This window comes from Diabrotica undecimpunctata, chromosome 6, assembly GCF_040954645.1.
Source record: "Diabrotica undecimpunctata isolate CICGRU chromosome 6, icDiaUnde3, whole genome shotgun sequence".
Taxonomy (NCBI): Eukaryota; Metazoa; Arthropoda; class Insecta; order Coleoptera; family Chrysomelidae; genus Diabrotica; species Diabrotica undecimpunctata.
In genome coordinates this window covers 128,229,665-128,252,399 of record NC_092808.1, presented here as the reverse complement: position 1 = coordinate 128,252,399, position 22,735 = coordinate 128,229,665, and the positions used below count along the sequence as shown (strand labels likewise).

Below are 22,735 nucleotides of genomic sequence, written 5' to 3'. Positions count from 1 at the left end.
TCAAATGATGTGCCACTCGACCACACTTGCTGTAACAAAAACTGCTGGTGGATGCGGGGCAGTAGGGGGTTAAATTTGAGGGCATGCATTTTGTATTACGAAATTCTAATATTAAAATGAAATGAATGAATGAAATTCTAATACTAAAAGCATGACAAAAGTATTACGAAATTCTACCTGTTTAAAAAACTTGCATTTACATTATACATTGGAAAAAATTTACATTTTCATAATTTAATTTTTGTCTACTTTTAATTATATACAGGGTGTAGCATTAGTGTGAGGAAGTCCAATTACTCATTTGTAATAAATAATAAATATACATGGCCAACCATATTGACGGGAACAAACTTATTTTTTTTTAATGGAACACCCTGTATATTTTTAAATTTTATATTATATTTTTTATTATATATAAGAAAATATATTTGTTTTAAAATGATTTTTAATATGGTCTACTATTGTCTATAATTATTAACATATCGAAATATTTAATGTTGATATACAGGGTCGGTCGAAACTCGGAATGAGAATTTTCTTAAATGGAACACTCTGTATTTTAGTATTGTAATGCCATGTTATTTTATGCTACTGTATTATTTATTAAGGATTCCCTAACTGCTCTAATTCGTGAGTTATTCGTGTTTTTTTAAACCAAACATTAATTGTAACAAAAATTAGGTGAAATATTATCAGGATGGCCATGAAAAATTCAAATTAAAAATCAAAAAATTTAATCAGATATTCCCAGATAGACAACAACTAAGAACAGAAGCTTTTCAAAGTTTACTATAATAGTTTCAACTGGACTGGACATGTAAATTACGAAAAATCTGATCGAACAAAACTTATTGAAAATAAAGAAAATGAGTTTTTAATGTAATCCTTAATGGAGAGAATCCGCATTAGTACAAGGAAAATTGCACATTATTTTGAAATTAGGATTTGTATTGCAGGAAGAATTTTAAAAAAGAACAAAATACATTCATATTATGCACAGTTGCACCTAGAGCTTAATGAGGATAACTATAATAAAAGAGTAGAATTTTGTCATAGGGCGCAGGACAAATTCAAAATGCATATTTCTTGAAATATGTTTTATTTCAAGATGAAGCTACTTTCCACAAGAATGGTATTGTAAACAAACATCATTTCCACTATTAGATAGTCAACTTCTAATTTACAAGAAAATTTTCACCCACATTCAAGCAACATGATCATGAAATGTTTGGGGTGGAATTCCTTTAAATTATATCATAGAACCCTTCTTTTTTCCCTTCTCTTTCTGTCAGTCTAGATTATTATGATTTTTCATGGCCATCCTGATAAAATTTCACTTAATTTTTGTTGCAATTAATGTTTGGCACAAAAAATCACAATAACTCACAAATTAAATCAGTTAGGTATAGGGAATACTTAACAAATAATAAAATATTATAAAATAACATTTCATTACAATACTTAAAAACAGGGTGTTCCATTTAAGAAAACTCAGAAATTACTCGTTCCGAGTTTCGATCCACCCTGTATAACAAAATTAAATATTTTGCTACAATAATAATTTTAGACAAAAATATACTATATAAGAAATCTTTTACAAATAAATATATTTTTTGACATCAAATCCCTATAAACTTACACGGTGTTATTTTGCTACAAAATTAATAATAAAAAACGTAATTATCTTTTATAATACCTTGTATAAAACTGCCAAACCTTATATTAAGAAAACGAGGACGTCGAGAAGAGTCCAAAAATGTAAACATATGTAGGGTGTTCGATTAAAATAAAAAGATAAGTTTGTTCCAGCCGATCAATATGGGTGGCCCTATATATTAAAAAATATTTTTAGAATATGGTTCTATCTATGGTTCTATTCTGTGTTCCAACTTTTACCTGAATAATTTTTTTCGTATCTCTTACTACGAATGAGTAATTGGACTTCCTCGCAGTAATGCCCCACCCTGTGTATATATATATATATATATATATATATATATATATATATATATATATATATATATATACGTAAAACTGTCATTAAATATACACCATAAAAATTATTTTTTGAAAATGTGTAAAAGTCGCGGTTTTAGTATTTTTAATAAAGTGTCTTTACTTTTTTACAAAGCATATTATTAAAATAAGTTTACATAAACAACATTTAACATAAATTAACAAACACATTATAGGTAAAACGATTCATATTATAAGTAGTTTTATCCAATTATCTGTATTTTTAAAATAAATAAAACATGTTCGATAGAATTGTGGTTTATTTTGGTACACGTAGAATGCCAAAATATACCTACTTACTTATAAAAAGAATCTCGCTGATCTACAAAGTTAAATTACTTTCACGGTAATACCGAAATTCGCCATTAATTCAGATTTTTATTAAAAAATCATATAAATTATTGTATTTTTGGATTTAGCGTAAAATTTTGGACAAATTTTGTATAAAGTACAGCTGGTTCCTAAAAATACTCAATACAATACAGAGCTCCACGACACAAAACTAGTCTAAATAATGCTACATAAAAACTAAAAAGCGAGATACAGAATATAAAAAATTCCACAATTAATTCATTTTTAAATAATTTAACAGCTGACCAGAACACATATTATTCGTTATGAAAGGTATCAAAAAGAATGAAGAGACCAATTATTCATTCTTCTCCTATCAAGTTGGAAAACGGCAACTGGGCTAGAAGTAACGAACAGAAAGCAAAACGATTTGCAGATCATTAAAACACGTTCAAACCCAACGACAATGATGGTGAAGAACTGAGATGGGAAGAACCATTCCAAACCGAAGAAAGAATAACCTTGACACCATTTAGAGAAGTATCAACATAGATAAAAGAGAATTTAAATCCCAAGAAATCTCCAGGGTATGATCTCATAACAGGAGATCTATTAAAAAATCTACCAAAAAAAGCTATAGTTAAGCTGATACATCTAATAAATGCTGCTTTTAGGTTGAGATATGTTCCGAGACTCTGGAAAGTAGCCGAAGTCATTATGATCGCCAAACCAGGTAAACCTCCTAATGAAGTGACATCCTATCGACCAATATCACTCCTTCCGGTGATGTTAAAACTATTTGAAAAACTTCTATTGAAAAGATTAAAACCAGTAATAGAAAGAAAAAATCTTATACCAAATCATCAATTTGGTTTCAGAAATAAACATTCCACTATAGATCAAGTTCACATAATAACGAATATAATACAAAAAATATTAAAAGAAAAGAAAGTCTGCTCTACAATCTTCTTGGACGTAGCACAGGCGTTTGATAAAGTCTGGCATGAGGATTTAAACTATAAACTAAGAACGTTCATGCCTAAACAGTATTCAGAAATCATACATTGCGAATAGATATTTCAGAGTAAAAGAAGAAAAAGTGTACACCGACTTAAGGGAGATCAGCTGGCGTGCCACAAGCTACATTAGGTCCGGTCCTGTACCTATTATATACGTGTGACATTCCAGAGCTAGAACAAAACACTATTGCCACCTTCGAGGATGATACAGCCATACTAGCGATAGGAGACACTAGTGTAGAAGCGACTAATAAGTTGCAACTATCAGTAAATAAAATAAAGGCCTGGACCAGAAAATGGCGAATAAAATTAAATGAGACTAAATCTGCACACATTAACTTTAACCAGTTAAAATAAATGATACCCAAGTTTCTTATGCAACATCGGCAAAATACTTGGTCATCACCCTAGACGCGAGGCTGCGCTGGAAAGTCCATGTCAAAAAGAAAAAAGCGGAGCTTTGATATAGAAATTGTATTGGCTGATTGGAAAAAATTCAACATTATCCATTCATAATAAATTATCCATTTACAAGCAAGTACTGAGGCCAGTATGGGTATATGGGTGCCAACTCTGGGGCTGTACCAAAGGTAGTAATCTACATATTATACAGAGATTTTAAACCAAAGTACCGAGGAACATTGTTCATGCTCCTTGGTATAGTCGTAACAGCAACCTCCACCAGGACCTGGGTATGGAAACTGTGTCCGAAGTAATCAAGAGAAAAGCAGCAAGTCATGAGCATAGGCTGTATAGTCATGTGAATGTCGAGGGAATCCAGCTTCTTGACAACACTGAACTAAAGAGAATACTCATAAGGACAAAACCATTTGAGTTAGTGTAAATGTTTAACAGTTTACTTTAAAAAGCAGAGTATAGTGCTGTGATGTTATTGCATGTTAATTGTGGTGAATTAGTTGATAGACAAAATAAGCGTAAGCCATAGGGTAAGCTCTTAGATTTAAGTATTTGCTGTTTATTAAGTTAGGTTAGAAAATAACCGATAATTAGTCATTTGTGACCAGATAGCAGTATACAAACCCCGTACAGGTGTTATATAAAACAAATATGTTAAAAAACCTTATTCAGGGTCCTACTGGCAAACCATCGCATGTAGGACCCTAAACTAGGTAAAACCCTAGAATTTACTATTACCATTTACGCCCTGATACAAAAGCTCTGGGTATGCAAGAGCCAAATAAACGGTCTATAGGTTGTTGGCGGAGAGTTTATACATAGCAGATCTGCCAAAGTTCCAAGGATTTGTATAAAGATAATGGAAAATGTACAATAATTGGAACTATAGTATGAATAGTGTAGTACAAGCGGCTTCCAGAAAAAAAAAGATGACGGCATCTTAAGCAGAATACTTTGTAATCTTAAAAATCGACAATATCTGAACATTATAATTTGGATTGTTAATTTGGTTGAACAACATTTTCGACCTGTCTATTGATCTACAAATTATCTTAGACGAAAAACGATTTAAAATACAGAAAATTAATTTATAAGAATATCAGTAGTGGTTTGAACTAAAAGCAATAAACAAAAAAACAGCAACTTTGATTCCAAAGGGTATAAAATAAAGAATTTGAAAACAAAACAAATTAAATATTTAGAACTGCATTTTAATATAACATAACTCAGGATTTTATTTTAATTTAACAATAACGCTTTTAGCGAAATGAGTTTGAATTGATTATTAGTCATATTTGATTCTGCTGCTTAAATAAGTCATGTTATTTTGCGTAATAATCAGTAAACTATTTATTACACGATAATAAAACTGAAACTGGGTTATCATAATAACTGTGGCAGGATGAAATGGATAAAACTCCTTAAATTTTTATTTTACATTTGGACAGCTTATACACAATCGAATCGAATAAAAAAATAATCCGTACACTTTTTTATCCCACTTCACGCTCTAAGTACATCTACAATCCAGATGATCGCCAACACAATAAAATATTTTACCGATTGTTTTCTAGTCTTATCACAACCACTCTGAACGATGAATCTACCTCTCGGCGACGTCGACCATTGGTGAAGATCGGAGAGTTCCCCGAAGCCGTGCTGATTCTTCGTTTGAACCAAACATTCGTAAACAGAATCGGGGAATAGGTTTGTCAGTTGATACCGCTGGTTTCTTTCACTGGTTGTAGGGTTGTAGTTTTGAGCTGGCTTCACAAGCAGATCGTGCCAATGACCAGGATGGTGATAGGATGCATTTGACTACAAAAAAAACAAACATATGTTTAAGTATGAAAATATTATATTGCTATTCTAATAAGTTCTTAATTATTGTACAATATCTATCTATATAAAAGGCTATGATGCCAGGTCACACCGTTTGTCCAGTAAGGAAACGACGCCACCTAGGAAATAAATCTGAACTACCAACATTTGACATTTCAATCATATTTTGTTCTTGAAACGATACGGTTGATTAATTGCTAATTCATTCTACAAATTAATGATTCAAATAACGTTAATCAGAAATTTTACTACTTCACAGTAATTAATTTTTTCGAAAATCGCTAAAATTTTAGGTTACTGTAATTATTATTGTAAGGTAAAATCAATGGCGTATAATATATTATTTATTATATGTCCAAATATTATATATCCTTTACCAAAATGAAATAAAATAAACTAAATAAGATTAAGGGCCGATTGTTCGAACGCTAATCAAAACTTGATTGTAATCAAATATTTAATTACAATCAAATACGTCACAGCAGCTGCCAAAATTATTAAAAATTGCTTATTATTATTACTGATTTGTAAATAAAAACATGAAATTAACATCAGAAAGAGTTTAATTATAGTTTATTTTAAATTAAAACGCAAAATAATAAAATTTAATAAAATAAATCAGTCAACATAACCTCAAAATGTGACGTATTTGATTTTAATTAAATATTTGATTACAATCAAGTTATGATTAGCGTTCGAAAAATCGGCCCTAAATAACAATTAATTAAAATTAAGAAAAATTAAATAAAATTTTTGAGGGCAATCAAACAATTAAGACCTACTTTTTGATTTCTATTAACAGGATACTGAAAAGTAAGTGATAATCTCTATATACATTCTTTAAAGGATTGGGGATCATGCTTATCCAAGTTATTTTATTTCGACGTTTATCGAAAAAGTTATTTTAATTTTAAATCTGATAGTAGGGTTGTTCAAATCGGACCCCATGTTGATCCTAAATCCAACCCTGCATTTTTTGTGTAGAAATGTCAGATTCCATCGCATATAACGTATTCTTTTGGTTTTCTATTTCAGGATGCCTAAGCCAAAGCCAAAGTAGAAGAAGTAGAGTCCATAAAAAATAAAAAAAGCTATAGATACTATTAGAAGTAAAAAGATAGCTTCGTTTTTTAAGCTTACTCGAAGTGACTTACGGAGAATGGTTGTTCAGTTGGCATAAAAGACTGTTTGACCTTTTTTAAAATGTCATTAAGCTAAATTGTCAGAAAGAAAATCGCCTGGTAATAATTACAGTCTGGTCCTTAGATAGATAATTAGAATCGCCCTAATGATATCCAATCTCCGATAGGAGAGGCACTCAAAGAAGAAGAAGACAATTTTTCCAATCACTAAGAGTTTTCCTCCAAGCCATCTGAAAGGGACGGAAAAAACCGACATCAAGTGATTGGGTCAAATGTAATGAGTTTTTGACCAAACATATAAAACCCACCTTGCTTTGTTCGCATAAAGATAACACCTTATCGGTAAAATGTGAGAAAAGCTTATCTCCTATGATGATTTTTCGCCCTTTAAGACGTTTAGCATGTGGTAAAAATGTCAAAGTAAACCAATCCGTAAATGTCTGTGAATCTATTCATTCATGATGGGTGCCATTATACCGAGAACATACAGAGCAGCATCTGTCAGTACAGCAAGATAATCCTTTTGGACCATTTTCAGTCCATTGTAATTACATTTTTTTCTGCTTTATAAATTATATATGGTGAAAACAGCAATCCTGAAGCCGAAGCACATATCAGTATAGTCTTTGCTGCTTTAGTAAAATTAAAAACACGTTCGGGACATTTGGTCCCGCGTTGAAATATCAGTTTCTTATTTCCAGGATTATCTTGTACATTGGTCTTGTCATAATTGAATATGTTTTTAGGTGGAATACTTTTTAATTCTCTACGCAGATTCTCGAAGGTCTTTTAATATTGGTCGCCACTTTTTGGGTAATTTCTCCTCTATACCGTCTCAGTAATGAATATACCCAGTCAGTTCCAGGTAAATTTTTTTTGTACTTTTGGCTAAATATTTTATATCTCGCAAGTCAAGGGGAAATTCCGACTCGCCGCATATTGCAGCACTCTGTATAATGGTTTTTTCTTCGTTCACGGAAAATACAGTCTACCCACCATTTTTTCTTCCATGTCTGCCATTATAGCGGTTATTAAGGGTTCCATAGGAAATTTTATATTCTTCGGCAGCGCGACTTAAGGACCATCCTTCTTCAAGAACTTTCTAGAGAGCATTTTTCGCCCTTAATTCGTCATAGTCTTTATATAAATAAGCATCAAGTTTTCATATTTAATTTCGAACCATTTTTTTTCTGAAAAGTAAGCACTAATTTAAGATTTCTTCAGAAAAAATGTTATCAAACTCGCCCGCGGAGGAGATCAATTTTTTCCCACAGACCTGATCAATTAAGTCAAGTAAATTATGATACCCTTAAAAATAGAGTGTTTACATGTGTTAACAGAGAACATGTAACTATTAAGATAATTAGTTAAAATCGCACAGTTTTTTTTGTAGTTTTCACAGGCACCAGAAAGTTAGGAAGCTAAAGAAGCTATTAAAAATATAGTCATAATTAAAACAAGCTTTTTTTAATAAAAAATATACTTACTTCAACTAAACAATCACAGGTTTCACCTGTGCTAGTGTTTACTAACTAAAGCGACGTTGTCAACCGTTTGTTAAGCTTCTTAGATTTCAGGGACAATTAAAATATTCAGAATCATTCGCAATTATCAATTTCGCCCCTTTGGATCAATTCCTCCCTATTTTACGGTATCCAAAATAATATCCAACTTCTGGGCATCCTTTCTTACCAAACCAAACAGGTTTAATTTTCGTTATATTTGCCCCAAATGCGATTAAAAATATTTAATTGAACGTTTACTCAAATTAATATAAAATAACTTTTACCAAAAATAAACAAACAATTTTAGCCTACGTTTTGGAATAAATCTAATTCAAATATACTATTAGATAATGTTTACACTTAGTTACGCTGATCAGAATATTACTACCATTGTGTACCTACTGGCTCCAATTATATTTGTAGTAACTCTAATTCCAAATCGGTTCTTCTCGGATATTTGCAGTTATATAACTAGACTTACTATTATCCTCCTATAGAGTATCCTGACCTCAATAATGGGGAAAACAGACTGCACCACCCACTTCAAATCATACTCGTGGGGATTTGAATACGGTCCGCTGATAATTTTAGCTGGACCGGGCTTTCCAGACAATTCCATATATCTCTTGTCCCTTCCTATCGAATTAGATACCATGCAGCTGTAATTACCGAAGTCCGACGACTGAATATTTCGAATGGTTAGCGTATGCGTGTTTCCATTTTTTGCCATCTGGCGACGGTCAGTGGGTTGTAGAATGAAGGAATCTTGATACCACATCACCTAAAAGAAAAAGTAAAAGTCTGATATCTGACTGAAAAATAAATGCTGTGAAAATATGAAAGTTTACATAGTTTTGAACAACATAAAATCTAAATGTAACGTAATACAGTAATAATGACGTAATAAACAAACTGGTAATAAATATTCATATAAACCTACTAATCAATCAAGTATAAAAACACACATAAGGGACATATAAAACTGGAAAGATGAAGATACTTTGTATACCCAACGTTTAACAGGTTTGGTTTGTAATTCTTTCAGATAACACAGATTAAAGTGAAATGCCATTTGCATTCCACATAAGATTCTTAGTTTCATTTTTTCGTCTTAAATTTTACGAAGCATTTTATGGTTTTAAAATTTCAAAGTGTTGTAGTATGCATAATATCCACCACCCATCGAAAAGTCTGACTACATCATAGCTAGTACTCATTATACTACGCATCTGTATGTCGACGGTGTCACGACAGAAAGGCATAAGCGCCATTGACAGTTTTTTTCAGGAGACACAAAAAACGTTTAATATCGCTTAATATTTCTTTTTTTACATTTTTTTGGCATTTTATTATTATCGAACTGAGGCACTCTGACTTACCATATGTTATTTATAAAACAATTATTATAAACATGAGATATTTAACATTTTGGTGCTTACTCCTTTAATGTTAAGTTCTGTGGTGTTTAAGCCTTTTTGAAAGGCGGTTACCATATTTCGAAAAAAGTATTTTGATGAAAAAATGTCGCTTAGGAACTTGTACGCCTTTTAATTTTACGGAATTATAACAAAAATGGAGAATAAATCTTTTCATTTTAAAGCATAACAATTAAGTAAAAATAATACAAATTAAACAATACACAATAATATATTTATGAGTTTCTTAGAGTTATATTGGTGTAAAAAAATACAAAAATAAAAGTTAATATAATTATCACGTTATATTAAGTAAAAAACAACAAAAACTATTAAAACGTACCATTTTTTCTACATTGATAACTAAGTAAGTTGTATTATAAAACTAATAGAAATAAAATGCAAATCACAATTTGATAACAGAAAATAACATTTATCAATAACAAAACAAACTAATAGAAACGAAGAACCGATATAACAGAAAATTTAACCAGTTGATGAGCTAGAACGTAGTGAGCTAGAACTAATGCTGTCAATTTCAGTCTCATTTTTAAAAAATACTGTCAAGGATGATGAATCTGATTCGGAGTCGGATTCGGAGAATCATTTTGTTGTATAAAATCATTACCACCTATCTTATCATCAACTAATAAACTAAATACTATTGCGGCATTATTACTACTATCATCAGTATCATCACTATCTGAGTAAGGTACAAGCTTTTTATCACAGGTTAATAAATCAGTCTCTTCTTCGGCAGTTTCATCAATATTCGAAAATAAACGGCTATCAATATTCAAATTTAGACTTGAGGAAAACTGAAATCCACAATGGCATCATCATCTAGAACAGAACTAGGCATTTGGAGTTGTTGTTCATGGTCTTTTAGTACAGGCTCTAAAAGAATATCATGCTTTAGCGCTTCATTGAGGACCTCATTTTCAGTGGAAAATGAACCATGGTTTTTATTATTTCCGCTGGATTCCTGCACATTGCTTTTCTGATCTTCCCTTCTTCTGATTGCAAATGGATTGCAATGCAAGATTCATTATTTTCTGCCTCCGAGAAACCATTCTAAAAACCATTAAAAAAAAAAGAAGTAAGCGCCATTCAAATGTTAGTTTTTTAAAATAATATTACTACCAAAATATAACTTTAAAATTAAAAAAAAAACTATACAACAAAGTCAATATATATTTTATTTAGGTTCAAACCTTATTTAAGTCGGTTAAGTAGTAACTTTTCTATGGCAAATCTAAGTCATAGTGTATTTTAACTGGCCAAATGGCGGTTAGATAAATGAAAAAATTTTTTCTGAAAAGGCCTAACCGACAGTCGGTAAAATTGTACATTCTTATGGCATATTATGATTTCTTAAGATAAATAATCTAACTAAACGCTTAACAAAACATTAAATATTAATAATATTTTAAATTATTGTTTACCTTATTGATATAACCACGTTTTCAGACCCAAGACGTAAGCACCACCTTCCACTACGGATCTTGTCGCTTACAGATTTCGGTGTCACATCTTTTAAGAAACTCGTTTGGCGGATAGAAAATTCAAAGCTTGTTTTAGTCGAGTTGGAATTTTTTACAGCTGCGTCATTTTAATAGTCAATAGGACGTAAAATGTATTTTATTTTGATACCAAAACATAAATTTATAAATTTTGGCGCTTATGCCTTTTTGTCATGACGCCATCGATGTTTGGTTGCCTGCCAGTCAAGAGAAAGATTGTTATAACCTCATTCGTTTGTACACGTGTAGTGAATGAACGGTTCCTTAGGTCTGCGGTCTGCTTGCCATTATGCTAAATTTAGTACTAAACTTATTGTACATACAAATTAGATGCGCGCGCCGATTCAGTACTAAAAATTAGAGCATGTTCTAATTTCTTGTACTAAAAATGATGAAATATTATGATATTAACTAAAAATGAGGTTAGTCTCAACTATTCGTTACAATTTTTTAAACAAAATATTATTAGTCATTTGTAAAAGGTTTTTATATGCCAAATGGTCTTCTACTAATAATTTTTCATTCAACATATATAATATTCCTTTGCCTAAGCTTCTTCTTTCGATCCATTTTTTCTCTATACACACTTTTTTAAAGAAGCGTATGATTTTTTTTTCTTTATTGCTAGCATCATTATTACAATTAAAGATACTGCACATAATTGCAGCTTCTTTTTCAGTCATTATTTACCTGTGTGTTTTGTTTACTCTAATCATAAATCAAACTTTATTATTAGGTTATTAATACACAATTGGTAGAGCGCATGCCTACATACTAATTAAAATTAAGATAGTTGCAAACACAGGCACACATTTTTCATACTAAATCGACTCGCTCAACTAACTAATATTTTTAGTACTGAAATCAGTATTGAAATTAGCATAATGGCAAGCGGACCATGTGAGACTCCAATTTGAAGCAATATTTTTTATCGAAATATTGAATGTATTTTTTGAAAAAAACTTTGTGGAGAAAGTAAGTATTATTTTTTATTGTATAAATATTTCTCTACATCGAATTTCATATTATTAACTAGCTTTATGATGTCATTTCTTATCAAGCCATATATGGTTTGTATGCATTCCGTCTAAATTGGTATAAATCCGTAAAATCCATAAATGATTTCGAATGCACTCAATCTTATTTTAGTTATACCGTTTTTCGAAAAATTATCATTTGGTTTTTGTTTTCAGAATGGATCCTGAGTAGTTTATAGCTCATCTAAATACGTTAACTTTATGCCTGGTGATGGATAACTAAGTAAAGACGATTTAGGTTCAGATTTAGATAATGAGTATATTTCTTTTAATGGAGAACTACGTGAAGACGAATTAGGTTCAGACTCCGATAATGAGTATATTCCTCGATGTCGTCAGTCCCAGTCTGATGATGGTGATAGCAATGAACAAAGGAATTTTGATGAAAATATACCTATTTGCTCTGGTATAAATAGAATTGTCAATAAAAAAATAAGAAACCTAAAAAAAATTATGGGAATCAGGTCATTTGAAGCATTTTAATAAAAGTGATTATGCAAGTAAAGGCTTTGTAGAGCTACCAGAATGTATCCTTGAGTTAAAAACTCCTGCAGATTTTTTTCTTGTTTTTGTTTCCAAAAGAATTAATATTCATGATTGTTGAACAGTCAAACATAAAAGCTCTGCAGAATAACATAAACAAACCTGCCAATATTACTGAAAACGAAATGGAGCAATTCATAGGAACCGTAATATTTGTCATTGGTGAAATTACCATCATCGAGACTTTACTCGAATGAAACCGTAGGTCAACCACAAGTGTTTGAATCTATGACCTGCAATAGACGTGAAATTATAAAGAAACACCTTCATTTTAGTGATAATAGTAACTCCGTTCCTGTTAGTAATAAGGCTATGATAAACTGTTCAAAATTCGACCTCTATTAGACAAGATTAAACAAAGCCCATTACTGGTTCCCAAGGAGGAACATCTAATTGTTGACGAACAAATTATTCCTACGAAATGCCGGCACCAGCTCAAACAATATGGGGATGCAAAAATCAAGTACTTAGTGGTATGTCAGGTTTTAGTTATTGCTATTGCTATTACTGATTGCTATTACTGATTTTTTGCTGATGAACAAAGCAATACTTTTCCAAATGGAGCGCCTGATTTAGGAGTCAGTGGAAATGCTGTCACTAGACTTATTGAGGCAGTGTCGAAGAACCTTAGTAATAAAATATTTTTCGATAACATGTTTAATGGTCCAAAATTATAGATTTATCTTACATAAAATGGAGTGTTGCCTTTATGGCTTGGGTACATCTTTTGTATTGTTTTCTTGATTATTTGCTTCGTCTCTGCTTTCTTCTTTTTTTCTGTGAGCATACTATACGAGTTTTTTGTTTCTAGTGGCTTTTGCAGCCAATCTTATTCTTATTCTTATTCTTTTTTTATTTGTTACTGTCTCCCATTTATCTTCAGATTCAGAATTGGGAGCTGCTTGTTCATTCGTGTGTTGGACTACCTGTGGTATTTTGTGGATTTTGATATACTAAGTGTGGGGGGGGGGGTGAGGTAAAGGATTTGGTTGTGAAAAATATTATGGGAAAATTGGCTGCGTTTGAGTAGAGCCTGATTGGAGTATGATTTTGATCATGGTAACCCGTTTGGGGCTGTGACATTGACGCAGGAAAAAAATATTGTTGATAAGACATATTCTTATTCAATTGATATCCGGATTGACGAGTTGGCACACCATTTCATTTGATATTCCTTTTTAATTCCACTTCACTGATATGAATTTTTGAATATTTTCTTATCACTAATTGCCTTCTAATAACTATTTATCGATTCCAAAACACTTATTTACTGTTAAAATGTAATTAAAAATAAAATTTGAATTTGTTTATGAGAACAAGTTTACGGAGACGTTCAAATAACTGATATTAGAACATGTAGGTAATTAAAATCACATTTAAATAATCACATTTTGTACACAAATCCCAGTCCACAATGAAACCACATATGGATTTTCAAAGAATCTTCTAGTTTGTAGTTATTGCATATGAAACCATGTATGTGTTTTCAAAAAACTTCTATATATATATATATATATATATATATATATATATATATATATATATATATATATATATATATAGGACTAAACATTTTGTACTAATGCCTTTTATACGCAATAAAAATATTTTTTATTTCATGTTTGCAATAATTCATGCAGTAGAGGGTTAAGAATCGTAAAAAATCGCGCAACTTTTGTTTAAAATGTTTAAAGACACTGACTTCATTTACGGCAAAATGAAAAATATGTATATAAGCATAGTAGGATCGTTTTAGCCTGTTGCATAAGTAATAAAAGTGTCTGTTCAGATTTGCCTCAGGTAGTCAGCGGTTCTCAAATTAAAAATGTACGGTTTTCTTAATTTGATAATACGACATTAGGGATTTTTTTAATAAAATAACTTTGTATTATGTTTTATAATAATTGAATATCATAATGTAAATTGATAAACATTGAGTATGAAATATACAGGGATATTCACGCAACATGTTGGATAAAAGTTTTCAAAGTTCTGGTCGTCACTGGTTTCAGCAAACTTGAAATAATGGGTTATGCAAAGCATTCTTTATTTTTTAAATATATGCATTCTTCTAGCACTTCCGGTTGTACCGGAAGTCGCCATTAAGTTTCTTATTTTAAATAGAAACTGTGCTTTTTGTTATTTTTTTTAGAATCTACGTAAAATTTTTAATCGATTTTTATTGGGTTATCATTCTCGAAAAAATAGCCGTTTTTAAGATATGTAGTTTTTGAAAAATTTTATATTACACATGCAACTTCAAAAATTAATATTGTGGTTAATATTTATGCTGAAAAAACAAAAAATTTTTTTGTTTGTGTACTAAACTCTATTTTTATTTAAGCATAAAAAAATTTGCCAATTTTAATACTGGGTATTCAAAATTTTGTATTATATTTTTAGTTTTATATATTTTATAAATATATCTATAAAAATATATATCTATATAAAACAAAGATTTATTCCTACTTCCCACACACACCTTCCCAAACCCACCGAGGTAGGTTGTCCTCCTGCGGTACAACCAGCCCCGGCTTTCCTCCGCCCCCTGATCTTTGGAGTCAGATCTCGACTATTTCGCGGTATCCTCCGTCAGGCAATGGGAGATTTCCGTGTATTTACATTTAAGTGGTAGGTTAGCCCATTTGGCTTTATCACTACCGGTCAAAGCAATTGTTCGGCGATGTAATGATGGTTGTGTGTGCCGATACTTGCTTTCCCTTTTCTGCACCAAGTGCAGTCGAGAGCGAGCAACCATCGAATCCTTTCATCCGTCGTGTAATACCCAGTCATTCGTCCAGTCATGTCCTTAATCTACCTTACTTGCTAATCTTTAGTTTTTTGGTGCTTGCATTCAAGAGCGTCGTGCGGCGTGGTTCCGGTTGTCTCCTACATGCGGTTTTTGTTTTATTTTCTTTTTGTGTTTTTTTGGTGGTTGGTACCCTTTTGTGTTAATTTTTCTATCTACGTCTTAATCTATGGACAGGTATCATCACTATCTGACTCGCTATCCGATTCATCTTAATCTTCATCATTACGAATAATTAAAGGTCTTACTTCATCAATAACTTGTTCTATTTCATATGACTCTAAAATTTTTTTTTCAGTATGCTCAATACATTTCCGCCATTATTTCTCATTGACTTGGTTTAGTGCATCTTGCCAGAGTTGTAAAACGCTGGCTTCGTCGGTGGTCTTACATGCATGTTTATCATAGTAGTTTTTAGTGATGCCCCACACCAATTCAATTGGATTGTACTGGCAGTGATATGGTGGTAGTCTTAGGACCTCATGACCATATTTTAGTGCCATTTGGTCAACGACAAATTTTTTCTCAGTAATGTGTTCTTTGCATTTATTTAATAATTCAGTTTTTAAAACTAGATATTCGTGTTCTATATTTTTCTCCGACAGCCACTTTCTTAAGTCTTCTTTTTTCCAGCTGCTTGTGGGTAACTTTTCCTCCTCTTTGGTGTGATACGAAGCATTGTCTAAGACTATTAATGACGGATTTTCCAGATTTTTTAATAATTTTTCCTTAAACCAATGTTCAAAAATATCGACGTCCATATTTTCGTGGTAATCATCAGTTTTTTTTGTCGAAGAAAATATAAGACTAGCATTGCGTATAAAACCTTCCGTATTTCCTGCATGCAATATAATATATCTTTTGCCATTACTCGCACTAGTACTCGAATAGCATTTGGTAGAATCATCTTGCCAGGACGATTTGGTATTATTTCCTTTCGCAAAAATTCATGTTTCGTCAAGAAAGTTTCTTATAAATTTCCACCTTTTTCCAACAACATTGGACAGCTCGGACAACACTTTACGATTATTGTTTTTTTTGTATCTAAAACCCATAGCTTTTAATACTTTTGATAAACAGGTCAATCCCATATCACAAAGTTCTCTGTCCTTTATTTTTTAAATAAGTGTCTTTCTTGTAACATGTTCTTTTGCTTTGTACATGTCATAAATGATATTTCTGATTGAGATTTTAATACCTTGTGGCAAGTCGAGGGATTTCGGATGCAAACGAATCCTTTTATTTTTCTTACTTAATTCGTCGTCACTCATTTTGCGAACTCTTTGCAAGTTCCGTTCTGAAATTCCACAAGCTGCACTTGTCCTTTTTTGAAATGCCAGTACTGATGTAATTGGTCCCATGTTGATTTTTTTTAAAGTGAAATAATTTTCCACTTTCAACACAATTCGACGCTCACTCGGAGATAAAAACTTTTATTTAGGTGTTCTATCGTTTTCTTGTACGTTATCTATTGTCACTATTGAAAACTGGCGATCGTTGAATACTAATAGCGAGATTTTTCGGAGCTATCTGAATATATACACGAGGGGCGGGGCCTCGGTATATATTCAGCCTCGAGGCGTCGGTCATTGGCCGATGAGTCCGGCAATGGAGATCCTCGACTCCGCAGACTGTTTACTATTTTTGCAAATACAACAACTAAAATTATCCAGTTATGCGACCGCAAGTCGCATTTTTATTTGAAATAAAATTATATAGATAGGTCAAGCAACCCGACACCTACACGAATAATAATTGATGACCTAGAACTGGAAGGTGTTGACACCTTCATATACTTAGGGTCGCTGCTAACCAAAGATAACAACGTCAGTGAAGAAATCAAAAGAAGAATAGTGCTCGCCAATAAGTGTTACTATGGCTTAAGAAGACAGATGGCCTCAAAAATGCCTAGAAAAATTAAACTGACTGTATACAAAACACTAATAAGACCAGTGCTAACATATGGTTCAGAAACTTGGACACTAACACAGAATGACCAAGAATTGCTCAAACGTTTTGAGCGAAAAATACTAAGACGAATATATAGAGGCATAAAAGAACAAAGTTTGTGGCGCAGGTGTTACAATTTTGAGTTGTATAGAAGATTTGGAGAACCTGACGTTGTAAAATTCATTAAGGTAGCACGCCTCAGATGGATAGGTCATGTAATCAGACGAGAGGAAGATGCCATAGTCAGAAAAGTTTTTGACCGAAGAGGGCCGATCGGACAACGAAGAAGAGGAAAACCGAGACTTAGGTACCAAGACAACCTAGAAAATGATTTGAAGTCTATCGGAATTAGAGCATGGAGAAGAGTTGCCAGAGACAGGGGCGAATGGAGGATTGTTCTGAAGAAGGCTTTGGCTCATAAAAAGCTGTAACGCCACTGATGATGATAATAAAAAAACCCTGTTGATAGAAACAAGAATATAAATGAAAAGAAAGAAGCCGAGTTATTCCATTAAAAAGAAGATAAAAACCCGGTTGTCACGTAAAATGGATTAAAAACAAAATATGTCGCTAAATAATCCCTTTGTTAAATAAATTACACCTTAATATATAATATCCAATATAATAATCCAATATGCGTATATTTACCTTTGTTACTTCCGATAAAAAATTTTATAAGTCCGGATTTGGAGCAAAGCTGCAGCAAAAATCTTTAAATGTACGATGCCATAAATAAAAAGAAAGCAAAAAATATTGTCGGTATTATTAAATATAATTTTTATTTGAACCATAAAATTTTTTCAACCCAATCCTCTTAGATTCGGACGCTTCACCTGCTCCAATCAATAAACTAATCCCAACTTCTGGAGAATAATTATAATATACCCGAAATGGAATGGAAATTGCCGCTTAGCAATAAGACGTTAAGCTCCACATCTTCCTCCATTCCTTCCAACATTTCTAGGCAATTACAACTTCAATCTTCTTAGATGTTTAATCTTGCAGACTCATAATTGCATAACTCTTCCATTTTCCTTTTAGTAATATCGCTTACTGTCTATATCTCTTTTATGCTAATTGAAATACCTACCAGAAACATTTTAAAATTATATCAGAGTTAAGTCGGGTCTTGTTTTCGATCTCCAGTTTCCCTGTAGGGATTTTAGAATTTCAAGCAGGCGAATAATTTGAACTTTATGTTTTAAATTTAGACGTGAGCATGTGAGCCGAAGTACAATATTAACATTTTACCTTTAATTTGAAAAGTTGAGATTGACAGGATATGATGAAGGGAGAACAAAATTATAAATTTAAAATGTAAATACACGAGCTAAAAATTAAATAACATAATCAATTGGACGAGTATATAAACAGCATCATGTTATTATTAATAATATATTAGTTAATTAACAGACGTATTGATACAGCAATTCAGATTATGCAACAAATCCATTAGGGTTAGGGGACACTGGGGAGGATTGAGCCACTTTTTTTAGCGACCTGATTTTCTGCATTGCTTTAGTAATTGCATCAAGTTTTTTAAATATTGACTAATTATGGGTTTTAGTTTTTTAACGTAATAGTATGATTATTTTAAATTGTTAAGCAAAAAATAAATGATTTAAGTACAACATGCACTTGTCTCAAACTTTCTCGATAAAGGGATGCTTGAGAGAAGCAAAGGGAGGTTTGAGGCAAGCAAAGGGAGGGTTAAGACAAGAGTAGTAGGTAACTATAAAGTCACGAGTAAAAATCAAATTTATTAAAGAAAGTAACTATAATAAAATTCCACTATTTGGAAGAGTGATTTCATCGTTTAAACGCCGATAATCCTTAAATTTAAATTTACTCAGCGGCCCCCGAAAACTACCCGTTTAATTTGCGTTTTCTCATCAGAAATCATAGAATGTATAATTAGTACATTTATTTGTGCTTCTCAATAGCAGACGTAACCACAAGATGCCGTACAGTGTAGCCGATTCTTGTTCACAAGTAGCAGTTATGGTCATACAAACCTGAATTCTTCAACGCAGCGATTATTACCGACATAAAAATTCCTAAAAAATGAGTTTTTTCAATAGTAAAAATTGAGCACAAAATTGTATTGAGATAAATTTTATTTACATGTTCAGTTTTTTTACATATTTAAGTTTATAAAATAAAAATTGATATGTTACATTTCATTCCCATTCCGTTTCAAAAACTTGGCAGCTTGGGAATTTGTAAAGCATCGTAGCGGTAATACCACCGCACCTGCCGAAGCAAGTAACGTTTATTTACATAGGCGGTGCTGGCGGGAATGCTTCTGTTGCCTTTTATTATTATATTTTTTGCGGTTAAAGTTTGTGGTGATAATCCTAGTGTTATTGGAGTTTGTCGTTTTATAGTAAATTTTTAATTATATTCTGTGATTTTTAAAATATAATGAACGAACAACCGTGTTGTTCCAAGGGAAGACAGCAAAATGTTAACGCCAGAAGAGAAGGTAGTGATACGATATGAAGGAATTGAATTGCATGATGCAGAAAAATGGCATCAAATATTAGCCAAGTATGTATGTACTATGTACCTAATAGTTAGTATCCAAGTGAACATACTTTTAGTGAGATTGAAATCAAAAAAACTAAAATTTATATACATATATATATATATATATATATATATATATATATAAATACATATATATATAAATACATATATATATATATATATATATATATATATATATATATAAATACATATATATATATATATGTATATATATATATATATATATATATATATACATATCTGTACCCGAGAGCCAACAGGAGTTAAGTCCAATATTTTTAAATATAATATATTTTAGAGTTAAGCAACACAGGTTTACCAGGTCTATGTAATGGTAATAGAATTTATGTCCTTAATACTGTGTAAATCTCATTTTTAAATATTGAAATGGTTTAAGTACGTTGCATTTGTAACGTACAATGAGTTATGTGACTTAAATCAATATTATATTTACATTTAACAGCATCATAATAGTTCAAGTCCCACTTAACTCATTGTGACATTATAATTAGTGACTTAACCCCTCAGTGTCAGTCAGTGTTTTGAAATCTGTTGTATGACGTGTGTTGATATAGTAATAATTTGCAAGGTTGAACTTAATTATAATAACAAGATGAATAGTAGAACATTAAAAATATTGAACATGTTACCTGTGACATTGGTAGGAGAAAATGAGAAAGCTCAAGAAGAAACTTTATCTACTCCAGGTAAGATAACCTCCAGGTAATTTTCAGTAACACAGTCATCTCTTCTAAATAATTACCGTATTAAATCATTAACTTGTGGATCTTGTCTATTGTAATTTATCTTTTACAGAGTGCAGTTTAATGCCACTGGAGGCTGAACAGATAGGCAACATTGTATTTGAAATAAACGACGAAGTGGTGATACCCTCAGAAAATTTCAATACCTATTTACAAAATTACAACCTTGCTGTAATTGACAACTTTTGTGAAAACGGTGATGAAAATCTTCAGGACCTTTTCGTTGTCACTGGTGACGATTGTGTTTTGTTAACAAACTCGACCAATGGCATTAACCTGAAAGACAATAATAATCCAAATTGTTTCCAACCCGATAAGACACAACGTAATGATTACGTTGTCGATGTCGATGAACCAATCACTAGCGATGACGAGAATATAGATCCAAATTTCACAGGAACCATTTCAGAGACTACTTATTCTGACACATCTTATGAGAGTAACGAATTACCTACTAATACTAGTAATACTGCAGCTGATGAGTTAACACAATTACAAGATAATCCACCAGATTCAAAGCAAAATAAAGGGAGGAAACGTATACGAAATGCAGCTCAATGGAAATGTAATATTAGGAAACGAACAAGGACATCGGGTGAAGAGTATCTATCAAGTAGAAAGACACTTGTTCGCGCAAGGAGACTGAAGAGTCCTTGTAAAACAACTTGTAAGCTCAAATGCTTTGAAATATTTTCTCATAAAGATCGTGAGAGTATAATTAAGCATTTTTGGAACGACGATATAGATTATGATAGAAAGAGGCAATTTGTAGCTTCAAATGTGGAGCAGATTCCCATTCAGCGTGTCAGAAGTAGAAGTGGAGCACGAGAGGGAAAAAGAAAAGTTAGCCATATTTACACACTTAGCACAAAGAATGGTGCAAAGAAAAGAGTATGCAAGACATTTTTTCTTAGAACCTTGGATATTTCACAAAACTTTGTCGACATAGCTGTAAGAAAAATAGCAGGTGGTGGCATAATTAGGGGTGATTTGCGAAGAGGACATGCACCTCCAAATAAAATCTCAAGTGATGTGAGAGAAGAAATAAAATTACACATTAATAATTTTCCGACTTATGACTCCCATTATAGTAGGGAGAAAACAGCTAAAAAGTATTTAGAGTCGGATTTAAATATATCTAAAATGCATCGTCTCTATGTTGAAGAATGTGAAGAAAAAAGAATTCCAACAAACAAAATTGGAAAACTGTGGTTGTATCGTGACATATTTAACACGGAATTTAATATTTCCTTTAGACAGCCATCTAATGATACATGTGACACTTGTGATGCTTTTATTATAAAGCTTAAAGATGCATTGAACATTGAAGATCGTGCAAGTATACAAACGGAGTATGATAATCACTTGAAAGATGCAAAAAACAGATACCAGCTGAAAAGGATGGATAAAGAAGACTCAAAACTAGGAACCAATAAGAAAATAATTATGATTGATTTGGAAAAGTGCCTACCGACACCACTTTTGAAAAACTCGCGAAGTTTTTATTCGCTTAAATTGTGGACTTTCAATTTAACGATCCATGATGCCACAATAAATAAAACTCATTGTATGATGTGGGACGAAACAATATCAGGAAGAGGAGGAAATGAAATTGCATCAACGTTAATTAGGTGGGTGTAACTGAAAGGAATAGATGAAAGAGTAGAAGAGCTGACTATCTGGTCTGATAACTGTCCGTCTCAAAATCGTAATTTAATGATGGTGATGTGCTACTTTTACATATTCAGCATATGTCCTACACTTAAAGTGATTAACCACAAGTTTTTATTAAGAGGACATACCCATTTAGAAGCGGATAACGACCATGCTTTAATAGAAAGAGCTCAGAAAAAGTTACCAGCTTTTCAAATTGTAACGCCATGGGATTGGCAACAACTAGTTAGAATTACTG

At 31.8% G+C, this 22,735-nt stretch overlaps 1 protein-coding gene across 1 annotated transcript in view; it reads right to left on the bottom strand.

Annotated features, from left to right (window-relative positions):
- Positions 1–4,203: 4,203 nt before the first annotated feature.
- Positions 4,204–22,735, bottom strand: part of LOC140444610 (opioid-binding protein/cell adhesion molecule-like) — a 729,647-nt gene continuing 711,115 nt past the window's right edge. The window contains exons 8-9 of the mRNA XM_072536370.1: positions 8,714–9,013; positions 4,204–5,561 (exon numbers count right to left, since the gene is read on the bottom strand). Of these exons, the coding sequence (XP_072392471.1) occupies positions 5,247–5,561; positions 8,714–9,013 (615 nt within the window). The 3' untranslated portion in view covers positions 4,204–5,246. The remainder of the gene's footprint in view (positions 5,562–8,713; positions 9,014–22,735) is intronic.